Genomic DNA, 26000 nt, shown 5'->3' with positions numbered 1-26000 from the left:
CTAATCACCTCGCACAATATGGCTAACGGTCCAAAAATGACTCTGTAACTCTGTATATGAATGGAAGTAGGTGTCCCTATTCTATATAGTCTACTATTTTTAATTTTGAACTTACTCGTCCCTAGTTTAGAACCTTAATTAGGGTTCCGTACCCAAAGGGTAAAACGGGACCCTATTACTAAGACTCTGCTGTCCGTCCGTCAGTCCGTCCGTCCGTCTGTCACCAGGCTGTATCTCGTGATCTGTGATAGCTAGACAGCTGAAATTTTCACAGATGATGTATTTCCGTTGCCGCTATAACAACAAATACTAAAAACAGAATAAAATAAAGACTTAAGTGGGGCTCTGGGACTTAAGTACTTGGATGGGTGACCGTTTTTATAGATAATGGTACGGAACCCTTCGTGAATTCACTTTGAACTCTTAATTTGATTTTTTGAATGAAATACATGGAAATGATGATAACTGAAGATGAATGTTCTAGAGAGGTGTTAACATCAATTATTTCAAGACCAAAATAACTATTACTTTAGACAAGACCATGTAAGGCCAAGCGCGCACCACGATTTTAATTTTTGCGACACGATTTTAGAATCGCGCTGTAATATATCGCAGAAAATTCACTGCGCGCACTGCGATGAAAAAGTCGACGATTTGTTCATTCTCAACATGGATTTCGTACCAGTCGTTTGTCATGAAACGTGTCTTTAATATGCGTTCGCCGTATAACTTTGAGTATTTATACCACAAAGGTGATCTCCTTCTATTTCCATAATTAAATGGTCAACATCTAGCGTCTCATCTTGAGACTCCATCGTAGAAGCAGTTTCCGACATGATGAGGCTTGGAGAGCGAAGTGCCGACTGAGGTCCGGGGTGCGATTTTATTATCGCAGTGCGCGCAGGGCCATACAACTCCGTATGCTGCAATTCACTTTGCGACAATCGCGTCGCGAGCAGTCGCGGAAAAATGTGACAAATCACAATTTTAAAATCGCTGCGATTTTTTTGTCGCATATGCGCGCACTGCCATATAAACACATACGTTACATTTTTGCGACTAAATTATCGCGCGACAAAAAGTCGTGGTGCGCGCTTGGCCTAAGTTGGAAATCGAGACCCTGGGGGCCTACTGCGAAAACCGAAATTCGCAAATTACCTACTCTTTTACTCCAATGCCAATGAATGATGCCCGCAATTTGCGAACTTCGAGTTTCGCGGTTGTAGCCCTGTGACCTGAGGATGTGCTGTGCCAGGCGTGGCTTACTCCGCGATTTCGTCGCTTTGCAACAGGTAGCTAAACGTACATCCGTTCCACACCAATTTTGGTGGCTAGAGTCAGTCCATGAAAAGTCTGCAGCGGATTTGTGCACGTGTTATTTTAAACGTCAAACTTCTATGAAATTATGACGTATAAATGACACTTGCACTGCGTGGGCTATCAAATCCGCTGCAGACTTTTTTTGGTCCGACTCTAGTCATAAGCCGCGCGTGGCGCTGTCGCCACCTAGCGGCCATATCTGTCCTGATCGTAACAAATGCGTCTGTTAGAGAGCGACGAGTCTTCTGTACCTAGTACTATTATTTATTCTGTGGCTGTGCTGACCAAGACTTAATACAAAACGAGGGTCAACAATGGACATAATTCGCCATCTTGAATTTCTTCATACTTGTTCAGACTGCAGTACCTTTTACGTTCCTAATCTACCTACCTATACAGGGACTACAGTCAGTACAGTGGCTACAGGGACGGCCACTTGTCTGCGAATATGTCTGCGTTTTGGACTGTAGCTATGAAGTTATTTAGTAATTCTATTGCTCGGTACGTGGGTGCGTTTGAACCGTGATAGGTGCGAACATTTGGATATGCGAAAAGGTTTCTGGCTCTACGTGCGCTACGCCCTACTGCAGCTATGTAGTTGTCTGGGGTAAAAATACGCATACGCTCCAGAACGGATGGGTTCTCAATACGATTTCTTAAAAGCAGACAATAGTGTAAGGCAAGCGTTTGCTTACGCCTTAGCTCGAGAGACTCTAACCCTACCATTCCCAATACAAAGGATGACGGAAATAAGTACGAGTAGTATCCGTAATACCTTTTGTAAAGAAATTTTAAATTTTTCAATGAATATTTAATACTTTTATAATTTTAATGTTACGTACTCGATTTTTCACGCCGCGCGCGTTTTCCGAAAATGAGGCGCGTAGGGATGTGTTCAGCGTTGAATAAAAAGTATAAATAATGGAGATACGGTTCTGCAAGTATTGAATGTTTTATTGGAAATATCCTCCTCTTTTATAATATTAATTTTGGTTACTTAAATATTAATACTTTTTGAGATATTGGGGAAATAAAAAAGATCTACTTTTTCCCCCTTTTTTGTTTATAACTCGTGATATTTTTTGTGTGCCAACAATACACGCTTCGAATACATTTTTCTAGGCATCATGACGAATCTAATGAGGTATCACACGTATTTTTAGGATTAGTATCTCTATTTTTCACCGTTTTCTGCAGTTTCGCGGAAGCAGTTATAAAGTTGACCCAAAATTTTTTTATTAAGCTATGAGCTTCATCACATATGTTTTGCTTTGAGTAATTCTAAGCATTTCAAGCCTGGGAGGCAATAAGAAATGTGCGTCTACTCGGATTTGTAATGGATTCAAACTTTCAACCCCTTTTTAACCCTGTTAGGGGATGAATTTTACAAAACGCTGAAATTACTTTTCCTGTCTTTTAATAATATCCCCAAATACATAGATTCAAGTCCCGCGTTCGAAATTTTTTTTCATATCCATACAAACTTTCGACCCCTTTTTCACCACCTTAGGGGATGAATTTTCAAAAACGCTGAAATTAGTTTTCTTGTATTTTAATAATATATCTTTTTACTAAGTTTCAAATTCCTATCTTAAAATAAAACTTGACCCCATACAAACTTTCATCTCCTTTTTAACCCCCTTAGGGGTTGAATTTCTCAAAATTGCTTCTTATCTCTTGTACAATTTATAAATGTAATCTAGAGTGCAAATTTCAACTTTCTATTTTTTGTAGTTTCGGCTCTGCGTTGATGAATCAGTCAGTCAGTCAGGACACTTGCATTGTACTCCACCCTCCCCGACTAGACGCACGCTTCTTTTTGCCTCCCAGGCTAGAAAGCTTAGAATTACTCAAATATCAGATGTGATGAAGCTCATAGCTTAATAAAAATTTTTTGGGTCATGTATGGCAGCGATACATAACTGATTCCAGTAATAGGAAAACAACTCAATATGTGACGTTCCACGGGAAAAGGTACCTTATGAGGGTTTCTAGTTTCGGAGATATTAAATGTTTTGTAAAGAGGTGAAAAAATGCTCAATTTTTTTTTATTGTGTGATCTGAAACCTTAATGCGTAACGTTTGTTTACCTGTTTTTATTTTTGTTATAAGTTAGTTATAAGCCTAGTAATGTCGTCTCAGAGTTTAGTAGAAAAGGTACCTTATGGAAAAAAGATTGAAAATTCCCAAAAAAACTAGTCAATACGGGAAAAGAAGTTTGGTAGAGAACTGTATTAGCATTCTGCAAAACTAATTTGATAATTTCAGTTCTGGTTGGGACGCCTCGCAAATATTATAACCGTACATAGACCGACATCACAAATCCAAGTAGACTGCTATTATACCAAAGTTACTCTCGTCAAGTCTTTCTTAACTAGAATAATCTTCATTTGGTTTGGTCGCATGCAGTAAATCAGCCATTGGTTTGCTGAAAAATGCCAATACCCGACGCATTACCTTATGGAATATCTGAGGTCATTGAACCTCAATGCCGCTTATCTTCAATAGCAACCGAAATATATTATTGATAAGAAATAGACGATTTATACCATCTTAACCCCAAAATATTATTAGTTTATCCTAACTGTTCCATCATCATCATGCCTCATCATGTAACTTGACCACAAGGTACCTTTTCATTACATACAAATTATTGGTCTTTTTTAAGATTATTATGACGAAGAACTAATTAAATTGGGGGCAGTTTAATGTAAATTAATATTTTCTATTCATAAAAGATAAACTATAATATGATTGATATTTTGTAGTGATGTATTATTAGATTTATTTCCATAAGGTACCTTTTCGTAAATGTATGGAGCAAATACTGTTATTGTTATGTAAGTTTAAAGTGGCATAAGGGGTTAAATATAGTATTTAGTTGGGGTTTTAGGATTTATTTCATTTGAATGACAGAATTTCTTTCATATGTGCTCAGAAAAATTGATTGTGTGTCACATTAAAAGTAAAAATATTCAATTTTGTGATTTTATATGAAAAAGTCAGAAAATACATTTTCACCTCTAAATCGGTATTGTTTTTTGCTTAAACTGTCTGTCAGTGTCGTTTTCTAATAGATAAAATTTAAATCTTGAGAGCTCATTGCAATCAATCGTGAAAATGAAATAAAACTTTATTTTCAAGAGATTGGTTAGTATACACATAAATCAGTCGATATCAAAAGTTTCTATTTGCATTACAGAACAAGTCGCAATATTTTTTTAATCTCAGATATATAAGGCATTATTATTTGTAGTCAACTATGTAACTTACTTCAGGAACATAGTTTTTTAGGCGGCTAAACTTAAAACTTCTCTATCGTAAAGTTGCTCATTTCACAACATTATTTTCAAAAAATCATATCTCTGTAACTACGCAACCTAGAAGGTTGATCTTTTGTGTTATCGATAGCTTATTTATTGTAGATTACTGGGGTATGCATAACTCCATACCCGCCATAAGGTACCTTTGACCGTGGGACGTCACATATATGCATGTGATTACTTTGCCTCACATGTGAATAAAATGCAACTTTGTTATCAGTTTTTGAAGTGAAAAGTAAGCCTTTCCGAGCTGGTGTGGTGAAAATGTCATTTTAGGACTTAGGTAGCTAGTACCAAACTAGTACCTAAGTAAAATGTAGGTATCTACTTTATGAACACACGCTTTTCATGTATAACGTTTTGGTCGTAAGGTACCTAATTAAAATTTTAAGCTAAGTATTGCATATTAAATATATTAAAATTATTTATTAGGTATGTTACTGTTGCCACGACTTCGTTCACGTCGATTTTCATGTGATTTTTACGAGTAAGTCAGGGGCGTATTTTGTAATTTGGCGCCCCGGGCCAATAAGTTTCGCCGCCCCAGAAGTTAAGGAAAAAAAACAATTTAAATAAAAAAATACATACAGATTAATAAAAAAGATTAAATTATTTGTGACGTGAAACGTTAGGTAGGTACCTAATAAACGTCTTTAAAAACCCGTAGTACGTCTTTAAAAACCGTTTAAAAACCCGTGTGGTCGGACCAAAAACCAGATGTAACGAAGTGTTACTGGCGTGGTGGCATATGTAATAAATCCTAATAATAATACCTTAAAGTATAGTTTTGATACCAGTGTATAGAAAAAAGTAGCCATTACTCGGAACTGCATGTGCAGCGGACATTATACATTAGATGGCGCTGAATCTGCGCTAGAAACGGTGCATTCGGAGCTAAAATGACCCCTATTTGAAGTGTTTATTTAGTAAGTAATTACTCATCAGTCCATTAACCGATTCTGGTGAAATTTATAAAATTAAAATACGAGAGATTATAATAAGCTGTAAAGAACAAAAATAGTGGCATTTTTTACAGAAATTTTACGACCGCCGTGTGCGAAAATTAATGCACAAAACTGACGTACCTCGTATAGAAGGATGAAGCAAAAACAGTTCTTTACGATCCTTATTAACCCTAGTAGAACATGTTCATCTCCTTAAATAATGCCTTAGCCCCCATTCGCACGACAGCTTTTTCCACGCGCGTTAAAAAAGCGCTTGAATCTGTCCGCACTCTAATTTCTACTTAACGTCCAAGGCTTAAAGTCGAAAATCCAACAACGCTTGATAAAAAGCGCCACCGCTGTCGTGTGAATAAATACACACGTATCCATTTGTGTCATTCAAACGCTTTTTTAACGCGCGTTGAAAAAGCTGTCGTGTGAATGGGGGCTTAGAATTTACGGCCGCGGCGGCACTATAGCGGGTACAGGGCGCCTGAGACTAAGCTTAGAACGCTCTTGCATACATGGCGCATGCGGCGCTCTTTAGCTCTTTACACTGTAAGGTCGGGCAAACCTCTGACATACCTACAGGGCGTCTGCGGGGCCTTTTACACTGTAAAGTCAGGCTTCTTATTCTTACATTCAGGGCGCCTGCGGCGCCCTTTACACTATAAGCTTTGCTCGCTCTGATTTACAGGGCGCCTGCGGCGCACTCTACACTGTAATGTAAGGTCGCCCGAAGCGCGCTCTTTCATACAGGGCGCCTGCGGTGCCTTTTAGAAGTTTACACTGTGGGGTCCCTATAAGCGTCCCTAAGCTGCGTTTGCAATATTTTTTTCACGTAAACCACTGTGGCTGTGTCCCTGATACAGCCTATCCCTATTTTTTATGTTAATTTTAATTTGAGATTAACAAGAAAAAAAATAATAAAAAATTAAGAAGTAAAAGTTGGTTGAATGGCGCCAAAACCAACACAAAATTGCAATCGGCCAGGGGCGGCGAACGCCGCACCTGCCGCCCCTAGCAGGTTGGCGCCCCGGGCCATGGCCCGGATGGCCCTAGGGTAAATACGCCCCTGGAGTAAGTATATAGATTGTTGTAATTCTACGTGAACATTGCGAAGCTATAAAAAAGCGGTTGAAAACACGAGGCATTTGTGTCACAATGTCTTCTTTCAAAGTTCCAAAGTTTTAACATGGTTTCAACACGTTCAACTCCTTCAATGAAAAAAATAACTGATTTGCAAGACCGAAGTGATCCCATAAAAGTGTACCGCGAACAAAGTTTTGTGCGGTACACTAAAAGTTGAAATATTAGAGTTTGGCACCATTTTTGACGATCCTAATACCGGGTGTGGCCTGTAATACGAGCAAAAAATAGCAACTTTTAAAAATAACTTGTGGTTTGATTTTTAATACAAGTTTATTCTAAGACGCAATGTATTGCGAATTTTGTTACGTTTAAGGCATGACAAGCAACGGCAATCACAAATTATATGCCATGGCGATGGCGTCCATTGAAGATAATATTTATTTTGTATGAAAAATAGGAAGTCTAAATACTTCATAATTTTTAAAATTTGTTGAACAAAAGTGTCACCGTTTGAAGAGTACAATCTATGTTTTAATTATTTGCTCGTGTTACAAGCCACATCCGGTATATTTACGTAAAAATATGAAATTAAAATATTAAGAAAAGTTATATTGTGTAAATTTCAACTTTCTAGCTCTTGTAGTTTCGGCGCTGCGTTGATCACTCAGTTACTCAGAACATAGGTATACCTATACTACCTATAAGTAGTTACATACCTAAGTTTGTAAAATATGGTTACGTACTACAATTCAATAGTAGGTACTTACAAATAGGTAATCACATAAAGTGTAACTAGTCAAACCCGTTCCTTGTCGCTTCTGGTGCAAAAGTGCCCAGCATTATGCTCGCGGCACTCTGGATGGCTTTTTTATATTTATTTGTATCATTTGTGAGCTTTTGCACCAGAAACATTCGGTGTGCCCCCGCTCCTCTCCTTTGCCTAAGGCAATATGATGAGTATTTTTTTCATAAATTGAGCCAAGCCTAAAAGTGCATGTAATGTACTAATGTATAATGGGCTAATGTATGTACGTTACGTTACGTTAGCGGTATAACGTTAACAATGTTGTGTATGTGTTCAGCGCTCCAGCAGCCTGCCGTTTTCACCGAAAAAGGGACGAAAATATACCGAGAGCCCAGGGGAGCATAATTTTGGCGCTTCACCGCCGCCTGAGGCTCAGCTGCCGTCCCGGCCTCGCGTGCCGTGGGACTGATGAGAGGCGGCGAAGGTGCTGACCTGCTGACGCACGTAGCGGCCCAAACCAAGCACCGTCCTCTCTCCCATGACACTAAAGCACAGAATAAATAGTACACTAAAGTTAGGCCGCATGCCGTCCGTGTGACTTTTAAAAATTGTTGTATGGAAATTTTTTTGTGATGAAATCCACCCCTTATTGCAGGCTGGGCACGTGCGCCGGTCACGCGATTCCCGAGCGTCACGTTAACAGGGTTTCCTCACATCTTCGAGGGAGCGGATTGGCCTTAGTTTTAATTTAAAAATGCTTTATTGGGATTCCGATTCGCTTGACAGGGTTTTAAATTCTGATGGCATTTCAATTTTAAAGTAAAACGTTTACCTATAGGTAGTTACTGTTCGGTTTTTTCTTTTTAGGTTTCTCTATGGAGACAAACGGAACTAAGCCTCAGAAGGCCTACCACGCACCTCGTTCAACTTGTTGCCTCATGTCACACTTACGTACGAATTTACAACGGCTAGAGAGAGCCTGCACGTCGTACGTGGTTCGCGGTAGGCCCTTCAGCTCTCTGTCCGTTTGTTAGCGGGCTGTTTTTCAAGTACCTACCGTAATTCAGTAAGTACCTATTCATTTATTTCTTGCAATCCATGGTAGGGATATACCTACGACACCTACGTCAATGATGGTAGGTATGAGGTACCTATTATACTCAACTGTTAAACAATTCTTAAGGTACTTATCACATAGACGCTGAACAGGGTACACCTAAGCAAATACAAGTATATTGTTATAGATAAGACAATTGAATGGTTGGAATGAGGTATTTAATGTAGGTATCTATCATCTATCTACAGAGTGGATTTTCATTTTGGGTCAGTGAGGGCAGTTACCAGATACGCGATAATGATCCTGGAAGGTTCCCTAGATATCAAATTAATGAAGATTGGCGTTTACAGATTTTGGAAAAAAATACAGGGTGCGAGAAAATGGTCATATTTGACAAACTGTTTTTGATGCCAATCGATCCCATTCCTATCGTCCCTATCGAGGATCAAAAGCTTGCTTGTATGGAATCAAAAAAAAAATCCGGCTAGGAAGGCCAGAAATCGTCGTTATGTTTACATTATGTAAGCTTTAAATACCATCTATAATACCTTTGATATAAACGAGCAAGTCTTGTTTTTTTTTGTCAGACAGTGGAAACTATATAACCTTATGATTTGTCATGTACGAGTATTACTTTATATGTATTATTAAGTTTTAGTTTTAAATACACGCTACATGTCTTTTGTAACTGTTTGTATGCCATATGGCGAAGCATAGTGATACATACTTACTATATGTACCTATATTTAACATGTACAACACGTACTGTGTTATGTGTTGTGTGTGTTATGGTGTTTAAGACCTACTGTTGTACCTACCCATGTTAAACAATTTGCTTGGTTGTACTTATAATGTTAGGTGATTGATAATCTGAAACATATGTAATACAATGACCTGTGTTCAATAACAGACCCCACTCGTATGTACCTAAGTCAAGATACATAAAAAAAAAGACTGCTGTATTAATATTTATAACACTAGTATACGATTACGAATATGGTGGAGGGTAGACTTAGTTTTTCTGCCAACAAACTGTTCTGCAGTTTGGCAGATAAGTGCAATAATTAGACTGTAATTTTGTTTGGATTAAATAAAAAAAAAAATATTTGGAATTTGGAATTTATATACAGGTACATATATTTCGGGGATCTCGGAAACGGCTCTAACGATTTCGATGAAATTTGCTATATGGGGGGTTTCGGGGGCGATAAATCGATCTAGCTAGGTCTTATCACTGGGAAAAGCTTTTCACTTCAGCAGTTCGAACTTAGGCGCAGTTAGGCCTTTTGCTACCTACATAGGTAAGTACTTTGCGCAATTCGTTATTGTCTCTTACTGTACTGTTGTATACCTACCAAAAACGAAAATCTTAATTATTAACTGTATTTGTTCATAATATGAATGGATCACCTACATTTTGATTTGAAAATTCTCACAAAGCCATAATACCATACCGTCTACATAATACCTATTCGAAAACAAGAAAAAACATTTTTCGCGTATTTTTTTATCGAACGAGCGAGAGAAGTTCTTACATTCAACTTGGAACACACGCCTGGCTAGGGGCACGTCCCGGCATTTCGATGCTTTTAGCTGAGCTATCAGAGGATCAGGGGTGTGTAATGCTTAATATAATTATAAAAAGACTATCATACATTTGTTATAACGCCACTTGATATAATATTGTTTGTTATAATGTAATTTTTATTATACGTTTCCTTTATTATATTGAGATTTCATCTAAACTGTCATTGGTATAATGCCTAATGTAATATAATTTTCAAATAGTATATAGACATATTTTATAATGACATTTGTTATATTATATTTTTGTATAACGTAATACTTCATATAATTTTATCAAGTATAAATACATATATTATGTATAAATGTATAACATTTTTTGTCATATTTTATTTACTGATAACGTAAAGTTTATATACTTTTTATAATAGTACGCAGACCTACTGCTTTTGCTAGCAATTTTATTCTAGGGAGGTCGGAGTTCTAACCTAACCTAACCAATTTTTTCACGGTTTTCGTTCTACGGGGGCCGCAGTTCAAACCTAACCTAAACCATTTTTTTTCCTAGAGTATTTTATTCTACGGAGGGTCAAAGTTCTAACCTAACCTAACCCTCCTTTTGTTCGGTAGTTATTCGTTTATGCGGAGTCGCAGTTCCAACCTAACCTAACCCATTTATGTTATGCAACTATTATGCCACATAAATAATTATGTGATGTCACTTGTTATAACAAATAATATGCTTTAGAGTATGTAATAATTATGGCAATGTATATTAGACGAAGTGTAAATATACCTTATGACCATTACATAACATTATGATGTATACCGTTAATTAGGTATTACGGTAGTATGCCATTTATTACGTTATTCAAAATAACGATATATCAAACTATAATATATGAAAAGTAATTATAACAAATGTAATGCACCCGAGGATCAGTGAGGGATGGACTCACGAGAACGAGAATTTATTTACGTAGTTTATACCATAAATATTCACGATAGTTTAGGTGTAGTCCTTATAATATAATTATTTTCTGAGCTGCACTCCAGTTTACTCCAGTTATCAATTATCATCTTATCAACGGACAGTAAAATGCATGTATATTGAAGTAATTATAGTAATTGACATTGTTATATAAATACGGTACTACGACAAAGTTTAAACAATAATTTCCATGTTGCAGGAATGTTCTGAGAACATTCTCGAGAACGTTTCCGCTTTTTGGGAATGTTCTGCAATTTATACATTGCTAGGATGGACCGACCAAATCAAAGCCAGTGTGTCGGCCACGGTAAGCAGCTCTACGGGAGGAATGGCGACGTGTCGTTAAACAAGTCGCTCAAAAGTCAACATAATGGCCACGACCACTCTGTCAAGAGTGTAATGAAGAAGAAGAAGAAGATCAGAGCATAGTTTGTTCGACAATAACTTAAGTAAATTTGTTCTAATTTAAATGAAATTCGATAAACGTGTAGATGAAGGCATTATATTTTAGTCATTAAATTATGAGCAGGCTCGATCAAGGGATTATGGAAATATGGAGCTAGAAGAGCCTAGAAGGACAAGAAGCTATTTGAGAGAGGTCTTGCTATTCTGGTCATCTTATTTGCAAGAAAGTATGGTCGAGTTTGGTATCAAATGAAAGTGCTCGGTTTACACATTTATAATATTGTTTTTTAATTTACGATATTAAAATAATTGGCAAAACTTATAAAATTTACAAGAAAGATATTCTGGCTTACCACAGATACAGTGTATGGTGTTGTGACTTAAATCTATCAAAGGGCTCCATAGACCTTGCAATAAATTGCATGCGTTTTCGATCTTTTGCCGACTAAGTAGGTGCATTCAATTGATCTAACTCTTTGGCGAACCGCGAGTTCTCAGTTTGGGGCGAACTACTCGTATTAATTCCTTAACCCAGAGTGCTCCCAGTGCTCCCGCTCGCGCTATGAGCATTTGCCAGTTGCCACCCCCCGCCCGCGGCGAAAAATCCGTGATAATTACTTGAAAACTTTGTCAAGGCCAAGAGTAGCTTCCCCCCGTTTCTCACTTCTGTATTTTCGCAATTTGGAGAAATTTAGTACGCGGTTGACCGCAGGAAGCAAAGGTTGTTCCCTCTGTGTCGCGTTTAGCGTAAAGCGTAAGTAATATTTGGTTTTTTCTTTAGTTAAAATATTAATAGGTTTTATTACATTTAATGTTGTTTTTATAAACACAATAAAAGTAATAGGCACTTATTGATATTTAATTTATTCTCAATTAATCATTTTTTTTCTAGAAAATACAAAGCATATTTATGATGATATGTTATTGTGACGAACCTTATTTAAAGATATTCCTTATAGACCTTAGGTTCTATTAGGGTAAGGGACAAAATACGACTTTTAAGGAGAGCTTCACAAAGTTTTTTGAACTAAATCGCTCATAACTTTTTTTGTAATAATTTTTTTGGAGTTGAAAAATCAACTCCATACGAAAACATATAAAAATTTGTTTTCATTTATTTTGAATTATTTTATGCTCCTTCTGCTTATGTTGTATTTATTTACGTAATTTTAATATTTAAATAAGTAGATGTTCCTTACTCTTAACGTAGGTATTAGGTAGGTATGTATTTAATTAATAATGTCGATTACACTCCAAGATTATTTGTAGTCTTGTCTTATGTCTCTTAGAGTAATTTGACTTCGACTATGGATCCCATACATATAATTTATTTTTCACTACACCAGCTCGGAAAGGCTTACTTTGCTCTTCAAAAACTGATAAGAAAGTTGCATTTTATTCACATTTAATAGGAAAAGTAATCAAATCAAATTTTGAGTTGTTTTCTTATGTTTGCTGGTTGAATTGACTTTTAAATTATGATTTTGAATGATAAATATTTAATAACATTCATTTGGATTTTATTTGGTTTGATTTTGTTTGATATTTTACATTTAATAATATATAATCTCGCGCTTCGTAGAATTACCCATTCATTACTTACGATAATTTAATAGCGATTGATAGATAGTTGATGGGTAAGTACCAGCAATAGCCATCCGTGCTCTCACCGGCTTAAACTCACAACATCTGGTAATCGTTATTGGATAAATTGGGACATTCACCGAAGGATAGTCTTCATTTTAACTTAGCGCAAACTTCATACAAATATTGCGAATGTGATCACATCGGGGTCACCAAAATATATTTAAGAACATACAAGTTTCGGGTTGGTGTGGTGAAAAATGATGTGTTTCAGTCGGGGGCAAATTTTGTTTAACCCTCGTGCTTTGAAACCCTCGCAACGCTCAAGATTCCATTTATTTTGGACTCTTTCGCTTGCTGGGGTATCAATATTTAGAACGAGCGGTTAAACAACAACTTTGCCCCCTTGTAAAACAAATAACTATTTCACCACACCAACTGGTAAAGGCTTTCTTGATTATTCAAAAACCGATAGCAAAGTTGCCTTTTATTCACAAGTGATAGGCAAAGTATTCAAATCAAATTTTGAGTTGTTTTCTTATGTTTGCTGGTTGAATTGACTTTTAAATTATGATTTTGAATGATAAATAGGTATTTAATAAAATAACGTTCATTTGGTTTTTATTTGGTTTGTTTTTGTTTGATACATATCTTACAGGTAGGTAGGAGATGTTAGCCCCCCTGTCTAACCCCACATAGTAGTTTGTATTCGTCTGAATACATACCTACACCCCATCCCATCTCATTTTAACAGATTTTTAAAGTTACCTACCAAGGTTCGTGCAGAAAATATCTACGCAATTTAGACACGTATAGATAATACTATCTAACCTACTATAAGTAGGTTTTTCTAGAACTCTTTCGACTCTCATCTAGATTTTTCTTGTTGCAGATAAAACATGGAGTGGGTTCTTAAGAGTACACAGATCCATAGCGTATTCAGCAATCTTGGCTTTATGCACGCTGGTGGATATCACGTAAATGACAACTGTAACGGTGAGTTTAATTCATTGGTCGATTAATTATTAAATAAAAACCGGCCAAGTGCGAGTCGCACTCGCGTTTCTAGGGCTCCGTACATAAGTCAGACTCACGCTTGACCGCACATTTCTAATAGGTTTTCCTGTCATCTATAGGTAAAGAAGTATTTTGTGTATTTTTTTAAAAATTTTAGACCCAGTAGTTTCGGAGATAAAGGGGGGGGGGGGGGGAATGGTTATTTTTTGGCTATTTTCTTAAATAACTTCGAACCTATGTATTTTAAAATTATAAAAAAACATGTCCATCTTTGGGTCACTAATTTACATATGTGTACCAAATTTCAACTTGGTCCAGTAGTTTCCGAGAAAATTGGCTGTGACAGACGGACAGACAGACAGACGCACGAGTGATCCTATAAGGGTTCCGTTTTTTCCTTTTGAGGTACGGAACCTTAAAAAAGGAACTTTATAAATTTATTTTACGTTTTATAATAACTACTTACAGTTAGTTTAGTTTTAATGATTAGCTAGTCTATTACATTTTGTTTTAAGCTTTATTAATTAAAAAAAATACAATAATGATACAATTAGTTAGTTTATGTTACAAGATAGTATTTTTTTAAATGTATTTTTACATTCAGAATTATTTATTTACATAAAAGATATGTTACATCGTGTTTTTATTGAATTCTGTTAACTTCGGGGGTATGGATAAGTACTACCTACGTTTAAGAAAACGAAATAGTTCATTAAAAAATATTTTCTTAAATATTATATTAATATTTTTTTCTATTTTCTATAAAAAGTAATTAAATGTTGCGTTGTTGTAACACGGACATTATATTTAACTCAGCCAAACAATTGGAAACTGTGACATATCAATGTCATTTCGAACATCGATCGTCCGAGATAGTGAGATAGTAGGTAGATAGTTTAGTAGCAAATGTATGAATTCATACTAAACACTAATCAATATGTAAACAGGCCCTAAGGCAAGTGTACACGCTCGTAGGGGTTCCACGCTCCGAAATAGAGTTAATTAAAATACCTACCGGTGTCTTTGAGAAAGTTACTTGATTTAAGTTCAGGAGTCGTCAGTCGCTATTCCGATTATTCCCAAACGCCTTGAATTTGTAGGTATGTTATTTGTACCTATACTATAAAATTAATAATTGTTCAAACAATAATAAGTGACTGTTTAATGTGATTGGGGAACATACTGTAATAGATACGTGTAGTCAATGTAATTCTTAGTAAACTAATATAAACAGAGTTTGATTAGAAAGGGGTGCGATATTAGGTCCGAAATAAGATAACAAGGAATTAATACATTAAAATATTGTTTCAGCTGCCCTAGAAACTATTTTACACAATATTTTAACTGAAGACAAGTATCTACGGACATACCGCAGGAGCATCAATTTCGGGCGATTCATAAAAAACGCCATAATACCTCTTTTGATACACGCCAAGGAAGATAAAACTATAGAATTACTAGTGAGAATACTAGTCAATTTGTCAATACCCATAGAGTGCTTGCTATCAGTTGAAATAACATCACAATCAGATTTTGGTTTGCATATAGTATTTGAATTAAACCAGTTACTGACCGCCGCGAAAGCGGCTTTTACTGGTCCGCAAGCAACAAAAGTAGTTGTAGACTTTTTAAAGAAAAATGTGGGTCCTGATCAACAAAAAGTGTCACTGGAACGATGTACAAATATAAGTAACAGTCTCTTGTTATTAAGAAACATACTGCATATACCAGAGGACTTTGAAAGTCCTATTTCAGGCAACAATGGATCCGGTCACGCCGTGCAAAATCAGATTCTCTGGAACATGTTTAGCCAAAACGTTGATAAAGTACTGATTAAGCTTATGATTATACCGGAAGTGGTAAGTGATCAGCTCTCCAATGTTTAAACATCTGCTTTCGAATCTCGCAAAATGCTGATCGTATGATTCGATTTATTGCAATAACAGTAGGTACTACAGTACCAGAATACAAAGTTTAAATCGAATTCGAATCGTGCTTATGGTAGGTGCTTCCAATGACAAAAAAGCAATATCCGATCGTAAGCTTTGATTTCTAGCAATGCAACAGTTAAACAAAGTTAAAAATACAGTTGAAGAGCTAAGTATTGTCAAAAGTAGTTTAAATTGAAACGAAACTAAACACCTTATAAAACAATTTGTGTGTATGTATGTTCGCGATAAACTCAAAACCACTGAACGGATTTTCATGCGGTTTACATCTTCTTGAGTTCTTGAGGAAGGTTTAGGTGTATAATTTGTTAAAGTTTTGTGTAACCCGTGCGAAGCCGGGGCGGGTCATTAGTTATTAATTAAAATTGAATTATTATTATTCATTATTATTCATTAAACACTTAAAGAGCTCTCACATTTTTAACCGATTTCCAAATCTCAAAGGAGGAGGTTATCAATTCGTGTTTTTTTAAAAAAAGTTTATGTTTGTTACTCCATATCTCCGTCATTAATGCACCGTATTTGAATTTTTTTGTGATTGTATGTGCCCCCCCCCCCCCCTTTGTTTTGTCAAAACCCAGTTCTAATGATGGGATCCATGAGGAATCGAGGGAACTCCTCAAATCTTAAAGGCATACATATAGTGATTTTTGTGATTTTATCAACAAATCAAGCATATACATTAAAAAAAGTGACATTTGAGGAAATGGAAACTGCTGATGATGACCAGAACGGAACTCTTTAACGACGCAAAATTCGCGTTTGGCGATTTGTCCTCTTCGTTATGTTTGTTAAGCAAGTTAGGTTTTTAAGCCACATTTATGTTAAGCTCAAGTTCTGAACATGGGATCCATGAGGAATCGAGGGATCTGCTCAAATCTTAATGGCATACGTATATGCATTTTTGTATTTTCATCAGAAAATCAAGCATTTACATTAAAAACTGTCGCATTTGATGAAGTGGAACTGCTGATGATGATCAGAACAGAACTCTTCAACAACGCATCGTACGTACGTTTGGTGATTTCGAATTTCGATTTTGACTTGGACTGGGAACCGGATTCGGACCCGCACACGGCTCGGACCCGGACCCGGCGCCAGCGGACCTGGACTCGGACCCGGAGCTGGCCCTGGACCCAGACCTGGACCTGGATCCGGGCTCTTATCCGGACCTGAACTCGGACCTGAACCTGAACTTGGACCTGGACCCGGACCTTGACCCGGAAACCCCCACTATGATACCTAAACTAAATAAACCACTATGATTACCCACTATTAAATGAACAGTATAAAGTATAATGATGCCAAACTTAACAGCCCCTCCCGCTCAAACCCCCGTACACCGCACCGCACGCACCGTTGGGTTAGGTTAGGGTTTAACAGTGATCCTCACAGAACCGAACAAAAATGGGTTAGGTTAGGTTATAACTGCGAGCCTTACAGAAACGAAATGATACTAGAAAAGTGGGTGGTTTTACCTCCTTTTCTACATAGTCACCAACTACAATAATCTTTCACCGGCCCCCATAGAAGTCGGTTTTTTTTCTTAAAAAATATGTACAATATGAACTACATATACATACTTATGTCTCAGTAGAGCTGTGATTTTTTTTCCTGTTGGTTGCTTTAAATTCTTAAAAATAAACGATTTTAAAAAACACAAAGCTAATATACAGTGTGTAAGTCTAATACGGGCGAATCTCTTAACGGTGGTTAGTATAGGACAAAGTAAAGGTAATTAGATAACATTTACTTAAAGTTGCAACAATAATTTTGTCCATACAAAATAATTCAGCCCGCAATGTAATGCAAACACGCTCACGTTAAACGCTCGTTGACAGTTACTTTCAAAAACTCCTATTGCGTATGTAATGTCATTAACTGTCATGAGTGGGTAAATAATAAATAAGTATGATGTTTTTTATCTGACGAAATGACTACCTAGTTTAAAATCAAATTACATCAAAAAATCTTATTAAAGCAATCATTTATTTTAATAACGACCCATTGAAATTACAACTGAAATGTACTGAAGTTGCTGAAATACTTCTAAAGAAAACCAACTAAAAAACACAATTTACAACAATACAAATTCTGAGAAACCTGAGTTTAGTTTTGCCGGTTTCGCCGCAAATACCTATTCTCGATGTGCCTTCCTTGTATTTCAGAACAGGTTTCGCAACGACGTTTGATTGACTCCATAAAATAACAACTCGTATTAAATCGTCTTCCTGCATCCCTTGTACTACTTTCAGGATTAAGTGCAAAATGGCGAAGGATTCGGTCTTGCAATGGAACTGGAAGCTCATCGTGAATAGCTGCTCCCTCCATACCCTTCCAGTTACGGGCAATCCTTCGCGAGCTCGCTGTATCGCGTTTACAATTACTCGAGCGGTTCTTGGTACAACCCGATGAGGGAATCGCTCTCTGTACACAGCTAGCGCTCGATGACCATTTTGTAGTGTTTCACCGTAAATTAAAATCATGTCCATTAATTCAGGAGCAGTAAAAGTTGTTAAACGAGGCATTTTTATAACATACGATTACTTTTGAATCGAAAGACTGACATTGTCAAATCAGAGTTGAAATAAAATAAGAAACTTGCAATTCCACCAAAGAGTTTGCCACGTTTTCACACAATGTACCAAGTTTGGTGGTGTTTAGACGGTTTAGTTAATTCTCGTAATAATTTTGGTAATAACTGTACAACTATTAGGCGGGCCGTATGCTTATTTTCCGCCATCCTGGTATAAAAAATCAGGCAAATTAAATACGAAATGAATACACAATAATCACTTATGAGATACTGATATTAAATTAATTTTCAAAAAAGGTGTGCTATCAAAGGTGCTTGTCTATTGCTCAGATTAGAAATAATCACGTCAAGTGCTGTTATCGTGACTGATTAAAATGAAGTCAGTTTCTTGTTGGTAAACATGATAAATAAATAAGATTTAATATCTTTTAACACGCCTAGTAGTACTTTAATCTACCAAAATAACTACAAAACATTAAACGCAGTGTAATGCTAACATGTATTGTGAATGTTCCTCCAGATAGGTAAGTTTGTAAATGCTATTGTTGTATTGCTAATGAACATTTGACATTTCGGTACCGCAACCATGTTTACAGTACATTGCTGCTGAGAAATTTAAAAAAAATTAATTATGGGCTCGTAATGAACTGCAACTTAAAAAAAACCTTTTACTTCATGATTACACTAATGAATACTATGTCCGATTTAATTTATCGCCCGTATTAGACTTACACACTGTATAATACAGTTTAACTCATGTGTTTTTCAGTCACTAGCGCGACGCGTTTCGGAAAATACAAGCCGTATTATTATTAGCTTAGTGTTGATATGACTCACGAAAGGTTAAATTCGATTTAAAAATAATCGCATCACATGTTAATAATAATAATGCGATGTTGAATGAGATCAAGGGTCAGATGCAGAAGGCGGTAATTTTGGACACTGCGCGTTTAGTACGTCGGTTCCTCACTCTGCGGCCCTGACCACCGGCAGCTTGGGCCCTGCCCTGCTGCCGGCGGCTCCCTAGGTTAGGTTTTTTATAATGTGTTTATTTATTTTTGTAATGTTTTGTAAGTGTTTTTATATTTTACTTTTATACTCACATTGTAAAACCCTAACCTAAGACCCTAATTGAATAAAGGAATAATGCGATGTTGAATGAGATTAGGTGTCTGGTTTGTACTTATTTTATATTCCAGACTAATTGGGGAGTGACAATGGTACAACTTGTAGCACTGATGTATAAAAATCAGCGTGTTGTTACATTGCACAAACTTCTCAATATGTGGCTGGAGTCTTGTAATTCTGAAAGTTCAGAAGACAATGAAAGTAACACTTCCCCACTGGATAGAGGTACTTAATAAATACCTATAGTCAAATTATATAGACCTTTTATGAGACATAATATATTAAATATAAGGTACGAACATTAAAAACATATCACGTGTTTTAGGCAGTGAAGATTCGTCACCTATGCTGACATCAGATTCGTCAGATCCGGTTGGTTTCGAAAAAAGTAACGATGGACCAAATTCGGAGACCAACGGGTGGGGAATTTCCGAAAACAATACAATGAAAGATCAGAATCAACAGTTTCAACATCCGTTACCTAATGACAATGACATTCACATGAGGGATCAAGACATTCGAGACGCATCGACTGGCGATGAAAATATGAAATCTGTTAATGTATGATACGTTCTTATTTTTATTTTTTTATTATTGAAATTAGGTGTTTATTACCTATTTATAAATGAAATCATGATTGGTGATATACCTAACTTAAATATTACAGGAAGAAAAAGTGGTGTCAGAATATGCACCAGCCGAAACAAGTAATAATCAACAACCAACAAAAGCTGAGAAGAAGGGAAAAGGGAAATTACATGAAATCGAAAATCAAGGGTCAATTTCTACTTCAAGCAACGATGACGAGATATCTTTAAAAAAACCAGTTCATCAAAAACCTCACAATCCTAAACAAAGAGTGAACACCAAGGCCCGGACTTCTAATGTAACAACATTAGAAGAGAGAAAGCGTAAAAAGATAACTAAAAGGAGTAAAGCGAACATGTAAGTAAATTATTGCATTTTTCTATTTTGGTACATTAAATAATAAAATAAATTCTTAATTCATTGCATTTCAGTGAAAATCAAATTCGTTATTTCAGCATAAACGTACAAGGGCTCACTCATAAGGCTCCAACAGATGATGACTTATCCTATGTACTTAAAGAATTTACTGTTGACTTTTTACTCAAAGGTTACAACTCTTTGGTACAAACACTACATAGTCAAATCCTCACAAACGTATTGTTAGAAATCGAGACGTCCCATTTTTTCTGGTTAGTGACTTATTTTCTGAAGTTTGCTATCCAAATCGAGGTGGACTTAGAAGCAATTTCCGGTGTATTATCATTTGATATAGTATCGTATTTGACCGCTGAGGGTGTCAATTTATGTGAACAATTTGAACTGGATGTTAAGCTAGACAGAAATGACTTGAAGCTAAGTAGCCGGCGTCTTCATCTGGTAAGTGTTAAGATGTATTGTATATAATATAATACTGCTTTTATAGTAGTCTTCTTGTATGATAAACCTTTGAATAACCTTGGCTTTTCAGGTTGTTACAGCCATCAGAGAGTTGGTACAAGCTATTGAAATGTACAAAAAGTTTCCGCATATTAGTACCGGTGATAAAGATGCCCTTATAACATTACAAAACAAAATGTGTGAAACCGATGAATTGAGGTCACTTTTATTGCTTCTGTTACGTCACAATAATCCGAAATACAACTCCAAGCAGTATTTACAGGTAAACATTAAGTGATTTTTATGTGAATAATATTTCTGCTTTAAACCAATTTTCCACCCACCGACAGTTCCGTACAAATTTATAACATTTTTTATTGTGCATTTTTTAATTATTTATTTTGACTACGGAACCCAGCACTGAGCATGGCCCGACATGCTCTTGGCTGATGTTTGACAATGGACAAGGACACAATATGTAAAACCTAATGATTTCCGGCATTTTATGTTCTTAAGGGTAACATTCCATTTCTGACCGCAGCTGCACTACTAGTACTAAACGCGTCGGCGTTATTGTCAATTTCCATAGTAAAATTAATGGTAGTGCTGCTGTCGTTGGAAATGGACTGTCACCTTAATTCTGTTTTATATGTTTTACAGGACCTCGTTGTAACAAACCACATACTGCTGACGTTTTTGGATGGCGCCATGAAAAACCCAAACTACACCGGTTCTACCGACATCGTAGAACACATTAGACAGTATGTACAGTCACCTGCAGTAATATGTTACTCTTCGAAGGCCGCAAAAATATGTGACACGCTCTTAAGGCTCTACAAATAAGATCGTGTCAGATATTTTTGCGGCCTTCGTAGTGTAATATTTTATTGCAGGTGACTGTACACGTAGTCCCTATCTCGTGCAGTAGGCACTTAATTATATCGATAGGTATCAGACACATTATGTACTTGTAGTGATACCTATATTATATTGATCATGTAGCATAATTTCTAAAATCAAATTTCCTAAGTAGGTACGCAATTCCTAAAGACAGAAAATCGAAAGTCAAAATGTCTAATTTACGAAATTCCTAAAGACTTTTAATCGAACGATCTCGTTTTTGAAAATCAATATTCCTTTGTACAAAATGCCTAAGGACAATACTTTGAAAGTCAATATGTCTAGTGCTCAAAATAGCTACGTTCAAAAAGCCTAATAACAATTGAAAATGGTCGTTAAAGCTGGACTAAGCTAAGTTGGCAGCGATTTTAATAGCCCAGGCTGTGCAAGTGTTATTAAAACGTCATAATTTCATAGAAGTTTGTATAATAATATATACTTACCGTCTAATAACTAGTGGCTCTGGGAGCTGTAGACCTCGCGAGCATATCTTATTGGGCACGACGACAGCGCCACACAGCGGTTGCAACTTGCAACTACCTATAGGCCCGTATTTTGTCACAACTATTAAGCGAGAAGTGAGTAAATCGTAATATTTAATTTCTGTTTTTATTGAAATTGAACCTGAACGGATTTTAATGCGATTTTTATCTAAAAAAAAGGGATTCTTGCGAAAGTTTATGAAATATTCTGGCTAAGAGCTTTAATCGATAACGCTGTCCAATCCACATACAACAAATATTAAAAACACTAAAATTAAAACATAATCTAAAAAACTACAAGTGAAAAAATTGCCCCAAACGCTGTCAGCCAATAACCCTTACTTCATCAAAAAAAAAATACCCTAACCTACCTATCTCTGGGAGCAGATTCGTTTTTAGGGTCACCAAAAAAAAAATAACCGTAACCGACCTATCTCTGGGAGCACTTTCGTATTTAGGGTCATCAAAAAAAAAATACCTTAACCTACCTATTTGAAAAAAAAAACCTGGTTATTTTTACCACTAGCATTAAAAAAAGACAAAATATGGAGATAGAGAATATTTAGTTAGTGAAAAAAAACCTACTGGTTATTTTAACTACTGGGATTAAAAGAAAAGGGAATAAATTGAGAAAGGGAAAATTTATTGTATGAAAAAAATATCCACAAAAATAAAATAAAGCGAAGAAATTCCACTGGGAAAAATTTGGAACGGTGTAATTGCCTCGAAGAAAAAATAATTTTCGGGAATTATGGGCCACACTCCAAGATTTTGAGAAACGGGCCCCAGATCATTAAAAAACAGACAGTATCATACAGTCTGTTATAGCGGCCAAACAAATTTTTTTTTGCATAATCGTAATATTTAATTTCCGTTTTCATTGAAATTGAACCTGAACGGATTTTAATGCGATTTTTATCTAAAAAAAGTGATTCTTGCGAAAGGTTACGAAATATTCTGGCTAAGAGCTTTAATCGATAACGCTGTCCAATCCACATACAACAAATATCAAAAACACTAAAATTAAAACATAATCTAAAAAACTACAAGTGAAAAAATTGCCCCAAACGCTGTCAGCCAATAACCCTTACTTCATCAAAAAAAAAACCCTAACCTACCTATCTCTGGGAGCAGATTCGTTTTTAGGGTCACCAAAAAAAAAAATAACCCTAACCGACCTATCTCTGGGAGCACTTTCGTATTTAGGGTCATCAAAAAAAAATACCTTAACCTACCTATTTGAAAAAAAAACCTGGTTATTTTTACCACTAGCATTAAAAAAAGACAAAATATGGAGATAGAGAATATTTAGTTAGTGAAAAAAAACCTACTGGTTATTTTAACTACTGGGATTAAAAGAAAAGGGAATAAATTGAGAAAGGGAAAATTTATTGTATGAAAAAAATATCCACAAAAATAAAATAAAGCGAAGAAATTCCACTGGGAAAAATTTGGAACGGTGTAATTGCCTCGAAGAAAAAATAATTTTCGGGAATTATGGGCCACACTCCAAGATTTTGAGAAACGGGCCCCAGATCATTAAAAAACAGACAGTATCATACAGTCTATTATAGCGGCCAAACAAATTTTTTTTTGCATAAAGGATGCCTCACGATAGACCGGGCCGGGGCCGGGCCGAAGCGTCCGGCGCTTCGTTTTCTAAGATACGCACCACGTGATCACCGATCAGCCATAATCCAAAATGATGTGTCGGACGCCACGGCCCGGGCACGGCTCGGTCTAGCGTGAGTCATCCTTAAGTTTTCTTGTATCACCGTAGTCTGGTAATGCGCGGATAGAATCCAGGGCGCTTGTAAATTCGTAGTTTGAATTACCCGATAAATTAATGTTTTATGGGGGCATGCAAGCAAAGCCGGGCGCAAAAGCTAACAATATGTATATATTTGAAGTGTATTAAAATCCCTTTCGATTGATATACAACACGTCATCATCACTTATTTGTATTTTTTTTTGGTTCGCGGCTTTATGACCGTGTTTGTTCTTATATAGTCATATCCAGCGGACGATTTGAATGACACATCGTTTGACAAATTATAATGAGTACTTTAGAAGTTATTAGGAAACAAATGAACATAATATATACATACATACACAAGTACATACCGGTCAAAATCATAACCCTCCTTTTGCGTTGCCGTAGTCGAGTATTATTTATTTTTATTTATTTAAATTATTTATTTAAAAAAAAACTAAAAATTAAACTTGCCCGCGCTTGATCAATCAACAATATGAAATTGTCAACTTATTCAAAATAAAAAATATAGTAAATTAAAAAAAAACAATACGAAATTTAAGTGTAAAAAAGTACAAAAAGTATACCAGCATATAATTCCTGAGGATCGAACCCAGACCCTCCGTGCCAACAAAAAAACCAAATGTTTACAAAATGCGCCATGATAGTTCTTAGATAAGCTGACGAAATTCAGCTACTCATTCTCAAATTAAAAATAAATATCTCAATACCTACGAAACCAGTGAAATAAATTTTCTGAATTTTTGGCCATATAATCTGTAAACATATCTCAAAAAGAAAACACTCGTATGATACCGATACGACTATTTGTTTAGGCGCGAGCTATCACAACTTTTCCATTTTGAAAAAATTCCATAAACTGGTTCGACAGAAATTTTTTATCGAATCATAGAATTCGGTTACAAAATTTCACGAGAATCGGTTAAGAGTTGCGACCTGTAGAGGAGAACATCCGGACATACAAACTAAATATCTTAATACCTCCAAAACCAACGAAATAAATTTTCTGAATTTTTGGCCATTTAATCTGTAAACATATGTCTCAAAAAGAATACACTCTTATGATACCGATACGACTATTTGTTTAAGCGCGAGCTATCACAACTTTTCCATTTTGAAAAATTTTCAAAAACCAGCTCGATAAAATTTTTATATCGAATCATAGAATTCGGTTACATAATTTCACGAGAATCGGTTAAGAATTGCGACCTGTAGAGGAGAACATCCGGACATACAAAAGCAAAACGCCCGAGTCAAAACGTAGACCTTCGCTTCGCTTCGGTCAACGTAGACCTCGCTTCGCTTCGGTTAATTACTTAATAATTAACAAAACAAAAAGCTAATTTTTAAGAGAAACATGTCCCTTTATGAAACTCGAGTCAACACCGACGTGCTATCGCGAAAATAAGTTTAAAGTGTTTAAACAATCAACTTTCGTTATCCAACACTATTGCTATGTGTTTAGTGTCTTGATTGATTCGCGCACTCAAAGGAGTTTTGAATGTTTTGACACAGGTTCGCGGCTCCTGAAATAATGTACCAATACGCGCTATTGCTAGAAGACTACGCGGTGAACGGGGAGTACGTGAACGACTGCGTGTTCACGATCATGCACCACGTGGGAGGGGAGTTGGACTGTTTGACCAGTTTATATCTACCCAAGATATTGAAGACGTTCACTTCTATTTGTCAGTCTGAATTTGAAGTTTGCGACGTAAGTGAAAGATATTAATTGATTTCGTCTAAACTTAATAGCCATCGCTTTATCATAGCGATTTTTTACACTTGGGCTAGGTTCACACGGCGTATTTTTTTCCCGTATAAC

The 26000-nt window shown here is 36.1% G+C and overlaps 1 protein-coding gene across 1 annotated transcript in view; it reads left to right on the top strand.

The window, feature by feature from the left end:
* Positions 1–13881: 13881 nt before the first annotated feature.
* Positions 13882–26000, top strand: part of LOC134806741 (protein timeless-like) — a 33862-nt gene continuing 21743 nt past the window's right edge. The window contains exons 1-9 of the mRNA XM_063780061.1: positions 13882–13981; positions 15314–15861; positions 19687–19840; positions 19941–20176; positions 20283–20560; positions 20659–21019; positions 21111–21302; positions 21680–21780; positions 25691–25889. Of these exons, the coding sequence (XP_063636131.1) occupies positions 13885–13981; positions 15314–15861; positions 19687–19840; positions 19941–20176; positions 20283–20560; positions 20659–21019; positions 21111–21302; positions 21680–21780; positions 25691–25889 (2166 nt within the window). The 5' untranslated portion in view covers positions 13882–13884. The remainder of the gene's footprint in view (positions 13982–15313; positions 15862–19686; positions 19841–19940; positions 20177–20282; positions 20561–20658; positions 21020–21110; positions 21303–21679; positions 21781–25690; positions 25890–26000) is intronic.

Source organism: Cydia splendana, chromosome 3 (genome assembly GCF_910591565.1).
Source record: "Cydia splendana chromosome 3, ilCydSple1.2, whole genome shotgun sequence".
Classification (NCBI taxonomy): domain Eukaryota; kingdom Metazoa; phylum Arthropoda; class Insecta; order Lepidoptera; family Tortricidae; genus Cydia; species Cydia splendana.
This window is presented reverse-complemented; position numbering and strand designations above follow the sequence as displayed.